This window comes from Melanerpes formicivorus, unplaced genomic scaffold (assembly GCF_026170545.1).
Source record: "Melanerpes formicivorus ecotype bairdi unplaced genomic scaffold, bMelFor1.0.p_v2 SCAF_38, whole genome shotgun sequence".
In the NCBI taxonomy this organism is placed as follows: domain Eukaryota; kingdom Metazoa; phylum Chordata; class Aves; order Piciformes; family Picidae; genus Melanerpes; species Melanerpes formicivorus.
The window spans coordinates 3,205,497-3,223,458 of record NW_027142390.1 but is presented as its reverse complement, the minus strand read 5'-3'; the positions used below and the strand labels follow the sequence as shown (position 1 = coordinate 3,223,458).

Genomic DNA, 17,962 nt, shown 5'->3' with positions numbered 1-17,962 from the left:
AGTGTTCAGCCTCCCCCTTTTTTCTCTGGCTGTACTGGCCATGGAGCCCCATGCTGGTCACTGGCCCCATCACTGCAGCCTGAGCAGGGCAGCTGGGGAGCTGTTGGGGAGCAGTCAGGGGGCAGACCCACTCCCTGGGTCTTGGGCTTGGACATCACCTCCGTATTTACTCCCCCCAACACAGTTACAGGCCAACATTTTAATCACAGGGTTTTTCTGTTTCTCATCAATATTCTGCTCTGGGTCCTGTGTTTTTCAGACCTCACCCCTGCTGCCTGCACATCACCCAGAGAACAAGTGCCCCCCAAAGTGCTGGGGCTGCACAATAACTGCACATTTTGGGCTGCTTTACTCAGAACTGGTGTAAGGGGACAATGGCTGCTGCAGACAGGGAGGGCAGGGGGAATCACAGGTGGCACAAGTGGGGCTGCGCTGTGGCTTCAACCTTCTGCAGTCCGCAAGAACTGCAAGGATGAACCCTCCCCTATCAGGGCTTATAGCTGCAATACTGGCAGGTAAGCACGTGGGTGATTTCCTGGTAATGTTAATTAGAGCTGGTCAGCAGCAGGAATTGCAGGATGTTGGTGGAGACACAGGGCTCCCTTAGCAACCCACCGAGGGACAGCCCTTTGTCCCTCCTGAGTGACAACACTGAGTGGCACAGTCCCAGGGGAGGGGACACGTCCGTTTGCCCAGGGACACCACGCTGTCTTCAAGTCCCTGTGGGCAGTCTGTAGCCGTCAGCCTCCCCGTACCCCCCCGGGCATCCCGAATTTGAGCCAGGAGCTGTCCTTCCTTCTCCTCACCCCCCCGCAGCCAGCGCGACTGTATGATGCCAGCGCCGCCCCCGGCTCGCTCCGGGGGGGCATTTTCAGAAACTATAGCTATATATGCACGCACAGCGGCCGCGCCGGGCAGGTGCATATATACCGTGCTGGATGCAACCGGGTGGCAGAGCGAGGCCGGGGTCCCGGCGGCGGTCCACCAAGGCCGAGCGGGCACACGACACAGAGGGTGAGAGGGGACGGGGAGAGGGCACAAGGCACGATGAGGCGGTGATGAGGGCCGATGGCGAGGGCTCGGCAGCGGAGCCGGGGGTGGATGCACACCTCGGCAAGCGCACACGCAAAGCTACCTGGGAGCAATGAACACATGTCCCTCCGACTCAAAGCTGTTGGGCAGCAGGTATTCAAAATCTGCAACAGAAAGGGAAGGTTATCCGGCGGGGAGCGAGGACGGGGGCGCCGGGGGCCAGGAGGGAGAGAGACGGACAGAGAGGGGAGGGAACAACAACAACGACAGAAAAAAAAAAGAAAAAAGTCATTTGTTGCTCTTGGTAACAAGAGAGGAAGGAAAAGGCCGTTCTGCTGTTGCTGGCACCGCACGGGAAGGAAAGTTACAGCCAAATTGGGAGAGGTTTGCCCATCTCGGCTCGAATTTGCTCGGTGCTGGGCTGGAGGCGGGCGGGTGCGTACGCGCAGCCGGAGGCGTGCACGCAGGGACACACAGAGACACACACACATATATATATGCGCACACAGGTATATATATGCATGTTCGGGAGGGCGTGGGGGCGTCTCTCTCTTGGGGGTGGTGGTGTGTGGAAAGTGCTGGACGAGGGCAGGGAACCACATGCTGTGCTCCTGGCCAGAGGAGGATCACCAAAATACTCGGTTGTCGGGAGAAAAAATAAACTAAACTAAAATAAAGTAAAGTAAAAAATAAAAGGAGTTTTCAGGCATCAACATGGCCAAACGGGGAACCTTGCTGAGGACAGTCCAACCAGAGGCTCCCTGCCCAGCAAAGTGCCGCGCAATGTGCCGCCGGGCGCTGCTGGCTCCCCTCCCTCCCCGGAGCGGTGGGATCCCAGCGGGACAGGGGCTCACACTCGCCTGGCACTTTGCTCTGCTTTAAGGGGGATCGCAGCCCAGCAGAGTTTGGAGTGCCTCTCAAGGACCTCTTGGCAGAGGGGTGGTGGATGTGGGGTTCAGCTCGTGCGTGTGAGCTGGGTTAGAGGGTGAATGGGGAGGGTGCTACGGAGACATTCTGGGTCTGCCAGTCTCCCATAGCAGGCACCACCACCCCCTTGCCCTCCCACTGGCCCCCAGTGCATTGCATGGCACAGCCAGAGGTTGGACTGTTGCTCTCCGAGGGCTGTAGGCACGGGCTGGGTACAAGCCGATGAGGGGAAGAGGAGGAAAAGAAGGAGGAGAAAAGGAGTACAAAACACTCGTACTTGGTCCATCAGCATTGCCATTGCAAGGGCGCTGGGAGGAGGCAACTCAAAGCTGATAGAACAGGGCTGAGGGTGACACTTCCACTGTCCTGCTGTCCTGCCCACTGGCCCTGTCCCCCCACCCTGTATCCCCCTGCGCTGCCATGCCCCCTGCAGCTGTCCCCCTGCCCGTGCCAGGACACGGGTGCTGCCGGGCAGGCCGCCGGCGGGTGCTGCGTGCAGGGTGTCGTTCAGGGCGCGTGCAAGAGGGAGTGTGACAGTGCATTCCCCGGGACCATGCATGCTGGGGCATTTCCTAGCCCATCCTGGGGCTGTGTTGGAGCTGTGAGACCCCTCCTGCTCTGGTAAGTGGCCAGGCATGATGAGGATGTGGGCATAAGCCCGCTCTGGGTCACATGAGTGATGTCCTGTTCCACCGCAAGAGGAGTACTAGCTCCAGCACCCCCCTGCTGTCTTGGTGGAACTTTGGGCTCAAATTTGGCTGCTCAGTCATGGATGGCACCGGGACACTGTGGCTGCCAGGGGCTTCATGCTGTGCTGGGCCTTGTGGCAGTGGGGACGGACACAGAGCAGCTGTGGGGGCAGGCAGCGTGGCACCCCGGGGCTCGGCCACCCCGCATCCCCAGGCTCACCGTCCCCTGTGCAGTAGGGTGGCATTGTCCTGGGGTGGTCCCATCCCCACCTCCACCAAGGGCTTCTATTTGGGGAGCTTCCCCAAAAAAGCCTGTCCCAGTGGGTGATGGTGGCAGAGGACTGGTTCCCCCATTTGCTCCCTGTCCCTGCCACCTTTGGGCAACCACTCTACAGGCCCCTGCTCCCTGCACAGCCCTATCCCTTTCAGGTTGAGTTGTCTTGGGGAGGAGGAAGCGGAGGAACTGGGTGAGGGAAGAAGGAGCTGAAGGAGGCGAGCAGGGAAGAGCAAGAAGAGGTGGGAGCAGGGAGGAAGAGCAGGAGCAGGGTATTAAACTAACTACCAAAAACCTTGTGGATCAAAACCGTCATTTTCATACGAGACCAGCTCTCCAACGATACCAAACTGGGTTTGGGAGCGATGTGCGGGGAGGGAGTGGGGGACTGTCGTGACAAAGCTCTCATGGACAGAACAAGACATGTTGCTTTCAAATAAAGGGGGAACTGAGGGAGAGGAGGAGGAGAAGGAGGAGGAGGAGGAGAAGGAGGAGGAGGAGGAGAGGGGAAGGACGAGTCAGTGGTGGTTTGCAGGTTTGGCGTGGCAAACGGGCAGGGAGATGGGCAAGCAGGGGGCTGGGGAGGGGACTGGACACGGGGCAGGGGACGGGGTGGTGAAGGTGAGTGGTCTGAGACTGAAAATACTTGCCCTTCATTTTGATGTTTGGTACTGTGTGAATCCACCATAGAGAGAAAGCAAGAAAAACAACAAACAAAAAAACGACAAACAAAAAAAAAGGGGGTTGGGTGGAAAGGGGGAAGGGGGGCACAAACAATATTTTATTCAATTGTTGTTTGAATAAAAATATTGTGTATCATAATCATACCAAAAGGAAACCTCTTGCAAAACACGACATGAAAAAAAGAAGAAGAAAGAAAAAAACCCAAACAAAAAAACCAAACCCAGTAATGGAAGGAAAAGAAAAGGCCATGGTGAAATAAGAATAAAAACCAATGCCAAGATAAAACTAGAGAAATATATATAGATATATATTCAATACTCCAACAGAAAATGAGAGTCAGTAGCAAACAGTTGCAACAGTCTTGATATCAAAATGTCCTCACTGAGTAAGGGGGCATGCACGGCACGGCGGGCAGGGCTGGGGAGGACAGAGGGATCCCCCCTCCCAGGGATGGGGACAGCCTGGCCTCGTCCCCACAGGACACAGCATTCCTGCCCGGGGATGGAAGGGTCGGCAGGGCTGGGTCTGGGGTCAAGCCGCTGGGGCGGCTGAGGGGGAGAAACAGGGGGAACCAGAGGGGAGAGGGGAAGGGTCCAGTTCTCCCAGAGGGGAGAGGGTCCCCAGGAGCAGCATGGACCTGCAGTGGGAAAAATGCTGGGGGGGTCAGGGGAGAGAGAAAGAGAGAGAAAGGGGAGGGCCAGGCTAACACACACGTACACAGATTAATTCCAAATGAAAACCAAAACCAACTGAAACTGAACTCATAAAAAGAATAAATGGCTTAAACTGAAACCAAAGAATCATAATAAACCAAAGGAAATCCAAGAGATCCATGCAAACTTTCCCAGGCTCGCAAACTAACTGGCTGCTCCAGCAGCACCCCTCATCCCCGGAGGCCAGCGGGCAGCAGGGCAGCCCCTGCCTGCACTGGCAGCTCCTGCTGCAGCCTGGGGCTCAGCTTTTGGGGTGCAAAGAGTATGGACCAAACCCTGGCACCCTAGGGCACCCCAGGCAGGCAGCTTGCTTTCCCTCTGTGCCTTCACCTTTACTCATGCCTCTCCTATTTTTACTCTGTCTTGGGTTTTGCCTTTCAGAGCAAGCCCTATCTTTTTGCAGGGGTTTTTGCTTTGTGTTTCTCCCCCTGACAGCTGTGGGCTGGCATGGGGGTGAGCAGGAGGGTGAGAGCGTGGCTGGGAAAGCCAGGGGCTACTTACACTTCACTTGCAGGATCTGGTCACTCAGGTTGGCCTGGATGTAGTAGGTGCTGTAGGGAGGCAGAACCAGCCCTAGGCTGCGGAGGGGGAGAGCAGACAGGTGGTGTAAGGCTTTACACCCACCCAGAGCCTGTGGCTGGCCCCCAGCCCCTTCCTGGCACCCCTTGGCAGCACCTGGCCCTGGCCAATGACAGGCAGCAGGTATGCTCCCTCCTCCTCTTCAGAGACTGCACCCAGTGCTGTCCTGGGGGCCACCCAGGGCTGTCCTTAGAGCACTCAGGGTCGTACTGGGGCATCCAGGATCATTCTTAAAACACCTAGGGTCATACTGGTGGCACTCACACATCAGAATTGTCCCAAGAGCCACCCAAGGGTCATCACCACAGCACCCAGAGTCATCTGGAAGCACCCAAGACCAAGCACCCTTGGAGCAACCAGAACCATCCTCAGAGCACCAAGGATCCTTCATGGGCACACAGGGCCATTTTGGTGGCACCCAGGGTCGTCACCAATGCATCCACTGCCATTCCAGGGCACTTAGGTTCTTCCCCAGAGTACCCAGGGGTACTTGGTCACACATGGCCATCCTGGTGACACCCAGGTTTGTTCCAAGGGCACCCAGTGCCATTCCCAGAACAGCTAGGGTCATCCCGGTAGCACCTACAGCCATGCTGGGAGTACCCTGGAGCACAGGATGTGGTAAGCCTGTCCAGCCAGGGCTGAGGTGGGCAGGAATCAAGGAGATACACATGGAAGAGGGACACAAGGGAGGAAGGTGGGAAGAGACACAATCCTAGAAGGGACAAACCCTTCCCAGTGAGGAGAAACCAATGACAACCATTGCACAGGCACCAGCTACCACTGAGCCAGGAAGAAGAATTCACCAGCTAGGAGTTTGACACACAAGGTGTGGGATGGGAGTGGGAAAGGAGGTAGCAGAATGTGTTGGTGGGGCAGCCAAACCCATGGGACACATTGAGAGAGAGAGTTGGGCTCCTGGGTGCTGGCTGCAGGGGCTGATGGCCTTCATTGATGGGGTCTGTGTTAGGTGCTGCACAGGATAAAAGAGCACCAATGGGTGAGGACCACATTTCTGATTCTCATCAGATGTTGCACCTGCACCTCAGCCACCAGGCCCTGGATTTGTCCTACAAGCTATCCCTCCAGTCCTCTCTGTGCCTGACAGCACAGACTGGGCACACCAGCACGCACAGAGGCACTTCAAAAAGCATGGCAGAGGTGGTGGTGCAGCAGCACAGAGGGCAGAGGTGGTGGTACCCCAAAGTACAGGTGGCAAGAGGAGGATGGTGCCTTTTTTCTGTGCCCCGTGCTGACTATCTCAGGGAACTCCAGGGAACATCCCTGCTTCAGTGCAGAGGCATGGGAGAGTAGGGCCTGTGGCAGCACCTGTCACTCTACACTTCAACCCATGACCCCAGCCTCAGATGTGTCACCCTGTGTCACTGACCCCTCCTCAACAGTACTGGTCAGCTCAGGAGGGGTGGTGCCACCACGGAGGACAGGACCAGGGCTGTGCAGAGGACACCTGGCAGCGCTGGGAGGTGGTTGTGACCCTTGCTGGCCCCTGCTGAGCAGGGTGGTGAGGAGTAGGACACTCTGGGTGGTAGTTGGACCACAATGGCACCTCACAGGATGAAGTCAGCATGAAGATGGTGATACCAGGGTCTTTTTTACACATCTGCTGGTCCAAACTGGTGCAAACTGGATGATAAATGTGGAGGAAGCTTTGCTGTCCTCTGCCTCTGAAGCCACTGTGCTGCAGGATGGGCACATGTCACTGTCACCCACCCCAGAACAGGCAGAGACCTGTGCAAGGCCAGGGCTGTGCAGGCAGGTGGTGAGAGGGATGTTCCTCATCTGACACCTTACAGACATGTCTGTCCTGCCCTGGGGACTGTGGCCTGGCTCTCCAGTGCTGAGTACTGGTGGGCAGCACTTCTGGGAGTGCTCTCTCGAGCACTGCTGGCTGCATGCAATGATGTGATGGGGATGTTTGCAACACAACAACCTATGGTACATGTTCCTGGTGGCCTCAGGGACCTCCAGAGTTGAAGGTACAAGACCACAGCTCTGTGCTGGTGTGGGTCTGGCCAATGCTGGGTGAGTGTGGGTATGCCAACAGTGCTGCTCACCTGTAGTTGGTGCTTTTGATGGGTGCCCACGTGTAGGTCCTGAACACCTCATCGATGTATAGCTGTGGGTCAGAGGGAGCCAGTCAGACCTGCGTGGTGCCAGGACTCTGCCAGTGCAGAGACACAGGACCACAGCTCCGAGCCCAGTGCCAGACACAGCCCCTTTCTGCCTGCCACCGGAGATGGGTGCTCAGCATGGTGCCAGTTTTGGCCATGACCCCCTTCCCCTGCAGTGTTACCTCATCCAGGGACTTGATGAGAGTCTTGATGAACCTCTGCCCGTCGTTCCCATCAATCATGCTTCTCCGGATCTGGGGACATGGAGGAGGTAACTGAGGGCCCTCAGCTATGTACCCATGGCACCCATTCCAGTGGGGGTGCCACTGGGGAGCCACAGGGTTCTGGGGTGAAGGGTGAGCAGCCCTGGGGGACTTCATCATGCTGACACTCAGAGGACAGTGACACAGCTCCTCTCTCCTCTGTGATCCCGCAGGACCTGTGCTGGGGCCCTCACGATAAGGTGCTCCCCAGGGCAGGCTGGAGGGGCTGAGTGTCCTTTGCAACTGCAGACTGGGGTTGGGGGAGAGCCTCTACCCTAAAAGCTGCCCCTGGGTCTGCCCACCTCCTCCTTGTTCTCATCCTCCAGCTCAGCATCCAGGAAGTCCAGCGTCACTGGCTCTCGGAAATTGATGATCTGCAGGCAGAAAGCAAGAGATGGACTCAGGGCTCCTGTAGCCACTTCTCAGTCTGGACAAACTCATCCCAGTTCCCATAATTAGCTCCAAAGAACCCCATGTTAGCTCCCTAAGGAAGCCATGTGTCCCACCAAGCCCTGCTGCTGCCACCCCAGCAGACCCCTCCTCACCTGGGGTTGCAGGTTGGGGTGCAGCAGGACATAGCCGTTCAGGTCGATGGCGAAGACGTAACCATTTGCCCCCAGCTGCAAGAGGACAGGAGTGATGAGGCTGGCCAAGCAGCTCTGCACAGTGCCATGCTGTGCCATGCTGTGCCATGCTGTGCTGCAACAGTGTGATGACCCTCACCTCCACAGACAGTTTGCCCCATGCCACCCCTGGGGCTCAGCCTTTTCTACCCATCTGTTTCTATGCTCAGGCCAACAGCATCTCTAACATTGGCTCTGGATTTTGTGCCCTGCCCCTTACCCCCAGGTAAGGTTTATTCCCAGCTCACCCTGCAAGGGTTTTGGCTTTGCTCTGGTCCCAGGGCATCACCCCACTCTGATACCTGACCCAGTCCCTGCCTGCAGTCATGGTCTCTGCACCCTGTTACCCCCAGTGCCACAGGAGGTGCTATGTGGTGCTGGGAGGGTGCAGCTCAGGGCATCCTCTAGAGAGTTTCCATGCCAGGCTCAGGCAGCACAGGGAAGGGATGGAGGGGAAGGGACCCCCACGCACATTGTATCGTGGCGTCAGCCTCTTGATGTCGTTGAGAGCCACGTCGATCCCCATCACACCCAGGATGAGCTGGTTCTGGAAGGGAAAGCAGGGAGGCAGGTGGGTGGGAGCAGGGCTGTCACTTGCCACCACCAGCATGGGAACAGGGAAACAGAGGGTGGACCTCTTCTTCCTCCAGCGATGTGTGGAGCGGATCCAGACACCGGAGGTGCACAGGGAAAGACATGCCAGCTACCTAGAATCTCTCCACAGGACACTGCACTCCCAGCTATCCCCACTGACCTGAGAGCGCTGTGCCATCTTGGGTCCCAAGGACAGCAGTCATCCCCAGTGTCACCCCAGGGAGGGGGGGCAGAGCAAACATCACCCCCATGCTGCTATTGCCCTCATCTCCAGGCACGTACCCAGCACGAGGTCACCCTCTCCACCCCTCCACTGGGACCCCCATCAATCGCCCCATTACAGCCAGGGTGGTGCAGCCGCAGTTGCCTACCTTCCTGTCGCTGCTGTCCTCCGTTAAGTTGAACACCGGCAGTGTGCCTGTCACCACCAGGCCCAGCCCCTGCACAAGCACAGAAAGGTGTCCCATGGCTCCTCATTGTCCTCAAGACCCAGAGCTAGGTGTGGTCAGCAGAATGGGGGCACCCCCGTGGCAGGGGAGATGGGGCCATGTGCATTATTGGGGTCTCCACCTGCACTCTGGGTCTGTGTGGGACCCCAGGGCTGGTGTTCCCCACCCACACCCTGGGGCTGAGGTTTCTTACCAGGGCATCCTGGTAGACGTTGGTCCACTGAACCTGCTTGGCTCGGTTCCCTGCCAGGACCATGGGTCTGCCTAGCACATCCAGATACTCCTGCAGGGACAAAGAGTGAGGGAAAGCATGACATAGGAGTCAGATGCTTCTCTGCTCCAACCTGGTGACACCCCTGTCCCCATGCATGTCTCAAAGATTATTGCAGTGCCAGCCAGAGAACCCAGGTCCTAGACATCCCTGGGTCTGGCCTTACTCTGTCATGCCTGGACCATGCCACTGCTGTCTCCCTGGCTGCCACTGCTTGCTTTTTGGGATCTTCTCCTGGGGCAGGTTTCCCTTATCCTGTCTCACTACGCTAAGGCAGACCTCTGGGTGGGAGGTTGCCCCTCTGCCACAATACCAGCCTTGCCCCAAGGGGCTGGCCTGCTCGAAGACCCCCATTGCCTGCCCACCATGTCATCTTGAGTCCATACAATTAAGACAAAGGGCAGAAAAGGGGTAGTGGGATGGGGTGTGGGGCAGACATGTCTAGCTCTGCCTGACAGGGTGCTGCTGTGGTTGGTCCTGCCCGCGCCTGCTCCTTGCCCGTGTTGTCTCCCTGCCTGCGCTCGGCTCAGCTCTGTGCTGATTAACGCCTGATGTTTCATAATGAGCCACTGAAAAGGCAGCAGGTCCATGGGGAGCTGCAGAAGATGAATTACTTGTTTCAATAGCGTGAGGCGGGCCTGAGGGCTCAGCTCCGCTCCCCAGCTTGCCGCCACACTTGCTGCCAGCCTCTGGGCTCTTTGCAGCAGGGCCAGGGCTACCTGACTCTGACCCCCACTCAAGGCACCCCCAGGGGGCAGCTCTGCCTGCCCACACCCCGCTGTACCTGTGTGTTGATGCGGATAGCACCAATGGAGGGAATTTCGAAGTAGTAACCTTGGAAAAGAAAGACAAAGACAGCTGGAGACCTGTCTGTCTGTCTGTCCTGCCCTCCAAGGTTGCAGCCACCACCGTGCTGGAAGCAGCATGCATTGGAGCACTGGTGCCAGCGGCTGTGCCGGGGGCGAGCCCAGCACCCCGCAGACTGTGGTGCTCACCTTTGTTGGCGCAGGCCATCCACTGCAGCGGGGTCACGTCGTAGTTGTGCTGCCCGACAGAAAAGGTGAAGACCCGCACCTGTGGCACAGCATGTCAGTGAGGAGCACCCAAGTCAGTCTGCCACACCTGGCTGATGGCAACCTCCCCAGGGGCAGTGTGGCATTGTCTGTCACTGCCCACAGACCATGTGGCCATGCACAGGTGGGCAGATGACTCCTGTGAATGCCGGCTGTGCAGGCAGGGAGGGAGCCCCTCTCTCCTCATCCAGCCCCAAAGAGTCCTGTTCTCCAGTCTCACTGTGTTGGCCCAAGCCATCCACCCCAGGGTTTCTTGCAATGGGCCATCACTGTAACCAGAGGGGTATGTGCTCTCTGAGGGTCCTGCAGAGCCCTCTCTTCCATGAGTCTCCAGGTTGTGGATGGCAATGGGGCTCTCCTGCCAGTTCATCTGCCTGCCAGTGGCCCTGTCCCCACGCTTGGGATGTGTTCCCCACAAAGCTGATGTTCAGGAAGCCCACTAGCTCCATGCCCTCCTCAGTAGCCTGTGGACTGCCTGGCCCCATGCCTCCCACTCACCAAGGTGGGAGTTGGCTATAAAGAACACTCATCAGCCATCCTATTACCAGGGCAGGAGCAGGCTGCTGGGGAGAGTGGTTGGTGATGAGGTAAACGAGGTAGAAGCTGGTGATGGAGCTGGAGCAGCCATCTCCCTTCCCAGCAAGCAGACCCAGCCCAGCACACAGTCCTGTAGCCCCTCACCGTCTTATTGGGCCAGTTGTACTTCTCAAAGACGTCCTGCACGCGGTCCTCACCGCCATCTGTGAACATCATGATCATCTTGTTGCAGTTGGCACGTGTGATGTTGGACTGTAGGGCAGAGAGAAGGCGCCTGAGGCCGGACATGGAGTGAGTGGTGCCAGGTGTAGAGCTGGATGTAGCTGGGAGAGCTGGCCCTGACCCATCTCGTTTCTCAGCCTGCTTACTGGGGTGAAGGGTGGCTGGGGTGAAGGGGCAGGAGGAGGGATGCTGCCTGCTTGGAAAACATGTTGTGGCTACTGCTGCTGGGCACCTAATAGCAACTCTGGCCAGCCTGATCTAGTGTGGGGTGTCCCTGCCCACGTCAGGGGGGTTGGAACTAGATGATCCTTGTTGTCCCTTCCAACCCTGACTGATACTGTGATACTATGATACATTCACCTTTATTTTGCCTCTGGCAGCGTCTGGCTGGATCTGTCCCCTCCATCTAGTGCTGCTCACTTCTAATAACCAGAGGGGCAGTGACTCCAGCAAAACCTTGGTGCTGGTGTGGCAGAGGGTGGGATGTCCCCACCAGCATGGCAGAGGAGGACAAGGAGTCCTCTGCACACTGAAGCATGAAGTGTAGTGCAGCACCTGGGTGCTTGAAGCTCCCCCACTGCCCTCAGCACCCATGGGTGCATTCTGTCCCCCACCACAGCTTGGCCCCCAGCTCACATTCTGCAGCTGGTCGAAGGCATACTCAAAGCCAGCCTTGTAGTCAGTTGTGCCCTTGGCCACCATCCCCTGCACGTCCTCCTTAAAGACCTTCTTGTTCCGGATGTTGGCCTGCACCAGGTGCTTGAAACATGACACTGGCTTCGCCTTCTCGTTGAACTGGGAGGTGAAAGGGAGGGAAGCAAGTCAAAGGCAGATGGAGGCTCCAGCAGACCCACCACGCTCAGCTTCCATTGGTGGGAGGTGGCTGGAACATCCCATATCTCAGGGATGGCCAATGCTAAGACCAGAGCTTAGCTTGGGCCAAATCCTGCACTGAACTGTCCAGCATTGGTGTTGGCAGTGGGTGCTGGCTGTGCAGGGCTCGCCTGCACCCTTGCTTCTGCAGGCACACTGTACTGTGCTGTTCTGGAGCAGGTGCTGCCTGTGCTTGGGGCTTCATTAGCTGGCAGTGAGGCCCCTTCATTAGTGGAGCAGCCATCCAGCTAAGGGGCTGGGCCAGACACATTAATTAGTGCTGGGGTGCTTGTGGTCAGACAGGGGAGGGCCTGCATGGGCTGGGTACCCAGTGATGCACAGATGAGGTTTTACAGCCACTGTTTGCATGAGGTCATGGGCTGTGGCAATGCCACAGGTGGCATGATGTCACTGGGCTGGTGATAGACTGGGCTGGTTGGGATCATCCCAGGAACATCTCTGCCAAACACCCTGTGATGGGGCAGCTCTTGCTCACCACCATGTACAGCCAAGCCCCCAGAGCCATTTCCTTCACATGTGCAGATTAAGAGAAAAAAGGCTTTGCAGAGCCCTTGGTCAGGGGGCTCTGGGGGCAAAGCTCTCCTGTTGTAGGCAACTGGGAACTGCCCAGGGGTACAGCCCTGCTGCCTGCCTTGCAGCACTCACCGAGGCCACGTTGACATAGTCATCATCTGAGAGGGTGTCCAGCATCTCATAGACCGAGGTCTTCATCAGCTTGAGGGTGAGGCCACTCACGCTGCCGCTCCTGGCAGAGAGAGGGGTGCTGGGGCCTTGGCAGCAAAGGGACATGGGGATCCCCAGCAGTGCTGTCCCATGCAGCTTTCTGCAGCCATCAGTGGGACAGCAGCACCCTGGCAAGCTGTGCCACTGTCCTGGCCTGGCTTAGCCCAGCCACAGCCACCACCTGTATACTCACACGTCCACGATGATGACCATGTCCTTTGGGGACGAGGCACCTTGGATGTACCTGCAGGGGGCAGAGAGGGGTCAGCGGCATTAGCTTACTGTGGGGGGTGGGGGAGGACTCCAACTCCGCTGGGCGAAGACCAAGAGTGAATCTCTGCCACGGCGCTGGCGGCTGGGGAGCCGTGCTGAGAGTGGCCGTGCATCCGCGGTGGTGGGGACAGGAGCGAGGTAGCGCGGGTGAGCAGGGGCGGGGACGCGGCGCGGCGCGGCACGGCGCGGCACGGCTGACTGCCAGCGACCCGCCGCTCCGTACCGTATCAGCCTAATGAGCTCTAAATGCTAAACTCTTCCATCATGGCAGGCCCTTCGCGGCGCGCTGATTATGCTGACACACACATTCATATTAAGATGCTATTTACCCCCCGGTAGCTCCAGAGGCCAGGCTGATGAGGTTATTTTTAGCTACGAGGAGAGAAAATAATACTACGTAAATCCTCCCCCCTCCCCCCCCCCCCCCCAAAATAATTAGGGAAGCCTTCCTCTCCACTCAAAGCACCCCGTCCTGCTCCTGGCTCAGCAGTGCCTTCCTGCGTGGGACAGATCTGGTGTGGTGCTGAGTGCCTGTCCCAGCAATGGCCAGGCACAGCCCAGCCTCCATGTGGGGCCTGATCCTGCCACGGGAGCCTCATTATTAGGTCAATCAGAATCAGGCCTGATGCAAATTAATTAGTGTGTTATTAGTATCAATTACTCACCATTACTGGGGTGGACTGGGGGTAGGGGCAGGCTCTGATTGCTAATTCCAGGTCCCTGGATGTTCCCTAATTACAGTGATTGCCCAGGCGGGCTGTGGGATAAAGGATGTGGCTATGTGGGGCAGCCCTGGCCACATCTTTCCAACACCCCCAAGTGGGGTGCAGGATGGGCAGGCAGCCGCCTGCAGTGCTGGGGCGGGAGGGCTTGGTGCCTGCCCCACTCCCTGGCACCGGGCTGCCAGCATGGTGTGCAGCCCAACTAAGATGCTGCCTGTAATGGGTTGTGTCAGCACATCCATCTCCAGCTGCCCTGCTCAGATGAGTACCCTGGCTTGGCAGGAGAAGGCTGTGGTTAATGGTGCCATTCATCATGGGAGGGGGAGGCAGGCCAGGTGGCAATGGTGGTCTGGCCGAGGCTGTGGGTAGGACATGGTCTCTGCTGGGCTGGCAGCAGGGTGTCCCACCAGACCACAGTGCCAGGGCAGGAGAGGATCCTGAAGGGGCTCTGTTGTCTCCCAGCACAAAGGATGCTGAGGCTTCTCTGTGGCTGGGTGGGCAAGCAGGTGGCCAGCCTGGCTAATGAGCAGGGAGCTGGGTTAGCAGGGCTTGGTAGCTCCTATACACACCAGCAGTCCCCCTGAAATGGCCTGTCAGTCCCCCTCTCCCAGTAACCCACATGTCTGCCTTGGTGGAGACTAGTCAATAATTAATGTGGAGCAATCAAAGACAATTAACCATAGTAGCAGGGCCACCAATTCGCTGATAAGGAGAAGGAGTTGCTCCTAGTGCAGGCAGGGGGATGGGCAGTGGCTGCTTCCCAGGGACACAGGGCTCCCTGAGCACATCACAGTATCACAGTATCACCAAGGTTGGAAGAGATCTCAAGGATCATCAAGTCCAACCTCTCACCACAGACCTCATGACTAAACCATGGCACCCAGTGCCACATCCAATCCCCTCTTGAACACCTCTAGGGATGGTGACTCCACCGCCTCCCTGGGCAGCACACCCCAATGATGAACAACTCGCTCGGTGAAGAACTTTCTCCTCACCTCCAGCCTAAACTTCCCCTGGCACAGCTTGAGACTGTGTCCTTTTGTTCTGGTGCTGGTTGCCTGGGAGAAGAGACCAACCCCCTCCTGGCTACAACCTCCCTTCAGGTAGTTGTAGAGGGCAATGAGGTCTCCCCTGAGCCTCCTCTTCTCCAGGCTAAACAACCCCAGCTCCCTCAGCCTCTCCTCACAGGGCTGTGCTCAAGGCCTCTCCCCAGCCTTGTTGCCCTTCTCTGGACACACTCAAGTGTTTCGATGTCCTTCTTAAACTGAGGGGCCCAGAACTGGACACAGGACTCAAGGTGTGGCCTAATCAGTGCTGAGTACAGGGGCACAATGACTTCCCTGCTCCTGCTGGCCACACTACACCTAATGCAGGCCAGGATGCCATTGGCCTTCTTGGCTGCCTGGGCACACTGCTGGCTCACGTTTAGGTGGCTGTCAATCAGCACCCCCAGGTCCCTCTCTGTTTGGCAGCTCTCCAGCCACTCTGACCCCAGCCTGTAGCTCTGCATGGGGTTGCTGTGGCCAAAGTGCAGCACCTAGCACTTGGATTTGTTGAATGCCATCCTGCTGGCCTCTGCCCATCTGTCCAGTCGGTCGAGGTCCCTCTGCAGAGCTCTTCTGCCCTCTCACTGATCAACATCTGATCCCAGCTTGGTGTCATCTGCAAACTTGCTGCTGACTGACTCGACCCCCTCATCCAGATCATCAGTGAAGATATTAAAGAGGATGGGGCCCAGCACTGATCCCTGGGGGATGCCACTGGTGACTGGCTGCCAGATGGATGTGGCACCATTCACCACCACTCTCTGGGCTCAGCCTCCAGCCAGTTCCTAACCCAGCTCAGAGTGCTGCTGTCCCAGCCAGGGGCTGACAGCTTGGCCAGAAGTTTGCTGTGGGGGATGGTGTCAAAGGCCTTGCTGAAGTCCAGGTAGACCACATCCACAGCCTTCCCCACATCCACCAGGCAGTCACCTGATCATAGAAGGAGATCAGGTTGGAGAGGCAGGACCTGCCCTTCCTCAATCCATGTTGGCTGGGCCTGAGCCCTTGGCCATCCTTCAGGTGCACAGTTATTGCTGCCAGGATAATCTGCTCCACCATTTTCCCTGGCACCCTCTTTCCCCTCTCCTCAATATGCCTACATATTTAGTCAGTGACCACAGCCAGGGTGAGGCCACAGCTCCCCCAGCCCCATGGACAGAATGAGAATTAGCACTGCCAAGCCAGCAGGTCTAGGTGGGCCAGAGGGAAGTGATTTCAATCCCAGCTCACTGGGTGTGTGGTGAAATGGCTGCTTGCAGCTATCGCTTAACCACAGCCAGGTGCTGCTTGCCCACTCCTTTCTCCATCCTCCTGGCTCACAGTTTCTGATCCAGCTGTTTTCCCATTTGGATGGGAATGTTGGCTGGGACTGAATGCCAGCGAGCAAGGTGAGGGGCAGCTCTCCATGTCTGATCTGTATCCAAGGATTTATCTCCCCACTCCACTTTCCTTCACAGGAAGAGGGGAGCTGAGAGCTCCCTGCCCATGATACTGTGCCCATTTACCAATGTCTGCCATGTGTAAGATGAAAAGAGAAGGGAGCTGGCTGCTCCTGGCCAAGAAGGGCTGGCAAAGAGACATCCCCCCCTCCCCCCCAGCACCTCCTTACCAGGGCCGTCTGCGCACATCGTAGAGGTCAATCTTGTTGGGGGCTCTCCACGGAGTGGCTGTGGGGGGAAGGCAGGTGGTGAGAAAGGAGGGGGACACAGGCTACAGTGCAGAGGGATGCCTAGGGCTGAGGGGGTTGAAGGCTCTGTCTGGGAACTCACACCAACAGGCTTTGGCACAGTAAGATTATGTGTGCCAGGTGCCCCCCGTGCCAGCACCGGTGTGTGCTTGCCTGCATTTCCTTGTGAGAAGGGCCTGGGCTGCCCTTGGCCAGCCTCTCCTCCGGGCAACCACCCCCCGCCGCCCCTCGCCACGCACCAGGGTAGTAGCGGGTGACGCCAGTGGCACTGCCAAACACCTGCCAGAGCAGGGAGGGATCCTCCTTCCGGTTCTCGATGAAGACGTCCTCCAGTGCCTGCGTCCAGTTTAGCTCATTGAGGATAACGGTGGCTGTGGGAGACAGAGCTGGGTGGGTGTGGGGGAGCAGCAGAGCTGGGAGGTGATGAGGACCACAGCATCCCCGTGGTGGCAGCAGGAAGAGAAGGGTTATGTCCCCTCTGCCCCTTCCCAAGGAGTAGCCCAGAAGGGTTTTGCAGCCGCTCCTGCATCACCCCGTCTCCCTCGCTCCCACGGGGCTCCACCTTCAGCCTGCTGTCCTTTGTTCCCAGAGATCCAAGCCACCCTCCAGGGCTCCTTCCTCTGAGTGCTCATTGTCCCCTGGTGCCGGGGCAGGGACAAACCGCCACCAAAGACAGCTGGCTTGCTAGTTCACCCCCTCCCCAGCAAAACTACTCACTCCTCCTGGCACTGTGCCAGTCCTGCTCCCTGGGGACAGCCACCAGCTGGGAAAGCAAGGGGTTGTGTCCCCGTGGGCCCCGCTCCACGTTCCCGCTGGCCCTCGCACCTGACGCAAAGCAATTAAGATGCCAGCAAAGAGCGAGTGTAAATTATTCAGCTATTAAAGCGGAAGATAAGCTGCCGGCAGCCCCAGCTTGTGATTAATCAAGGGGGGCTGGCAGAGTGTGTGTGGGGGCAGCATGGAGGTACAGGACCAGCCAGCTGGTGGGGACACTGCCTCGGGGTGGCAGGACCTCTGGGTGCTCACAGGACCCCTCAGGGTACCCTAAGCACCTGGGAACCCCCTGACACCCTGCCTCAGGACCACAGTGTGGAGCAGCCAGCCGAGCTACTGATGGTAAGAGCGGGCAACTGGCAGCACCCTGAGGCCAGCTGCTGCCTCCTCCTGGGGGACCTTCAATCAACTTTTGGGGTGCTCCCAGGACTAGCCCCTCTCCTTGGCATTATGTAGAACAAGCACTGCTGTGCTGCAGAGGAGACAGCATGCATTTGAGGAGTATATTTAGCTCTTCTAAGGCTTCCTCCCACACTTGTCCCTCTTCAAAACACCGTCATCACCTGTTCAAGCCTTCACCACAGCCGCAAGGCATTGGTGGGATGCAGACAGACACCAGCCAGGGTGAATCCTGGATCCCTACTTCCCAGCACCACTGCTGAAGAAGATTTCCCCTTCCCACAGACAGCTGTGCCTTCAAACCATGATTTACTCCATCCCCAGCCATTTCTCAGTGCCGTGCCTGCACAGATCGCTGTTTTCTGGGCACTTAGGATGATTTCTT

General features: G+C 57.7%; 1 protein-coding gene across 4 annotated transcripts in view; it reads right to left on the bottom strand.

The window, feature by feature from the left end:
* CACNA2D2 (calcium voltage-gated channel auxiliary subunit alpha2delta 2) overlaps positions 1–17,962 on the bottom strand; it is a 234,343-nt gene that overhangs the window by 7,637 nt on the left and 208,744 nt on the right. For 2 of the 4 annotated variants that reach the window (XM_068157848.1, XM_068157847.1), the window contains exons 7-24: positions 16,644–16,775; positions 16,327–16,384; positions 12,873–12,923; positions 12,602–12,701; positions 11,699–11,857; positions 10,985–11,092; positions 10,226–10,304; positions 10,015–10,064; positions 9,153–9,242; positions 8,882–8,950; positions 8,389–8,463; positions 7,839–7,913; positions 7,596–7,667; positions 7,213–7,284; positions 6,974–7,035; positions 4,821–4,897; positions 3,573–3,593; positions 1,136–1,196 (exon numbers count right to left, since the gene is read on the bottom strand). In XM_068157848.1, coding sequence (XP_068013949.1) covers positions 1,136–1,196; positions 3,573–3,593; positions 4,821–4,897; positions 6,974–7,035; positions 7,213–7,284; positions 7,596–7,667; positions 7,839–7,913; positions 8,389–8,463; positions 8,882–8,950; positions 9,153–9,242; positions 10,015–10,064; positions 10,226–10,304; positions 10,985–11,092; positions 11,699–11,857; positions 12,602–12,701; positions 12,873–12,923; positions 16,327–16,384; positions 16,644–16,775 — 1,411 coding nt within the window. The remainder of the gene's footprint in view (positions 1–1,135; positions 1,197–3,572; positions 3,594–4,820; positions 4,898–6,973; positions 7,036–7,212; positions 7,285–7,595; positions 7,668–7,838; positions 7,914–8,388; positions 8,464–8,881; positions 8,951–9,152; positions 9,243–10,014; positions 10,065–10,225; positions 10,305–10,984; positions 11,093–11,698; positions 11,858–12,601; positions 12,702–12,872; positions 12,924–16,326; positions 16,385–16,643; positions 16,776–17,962) is intronic. The other 2 variants (XM_068157849.1, XM_068157850.1) reach the window with 1 other exon arrangement.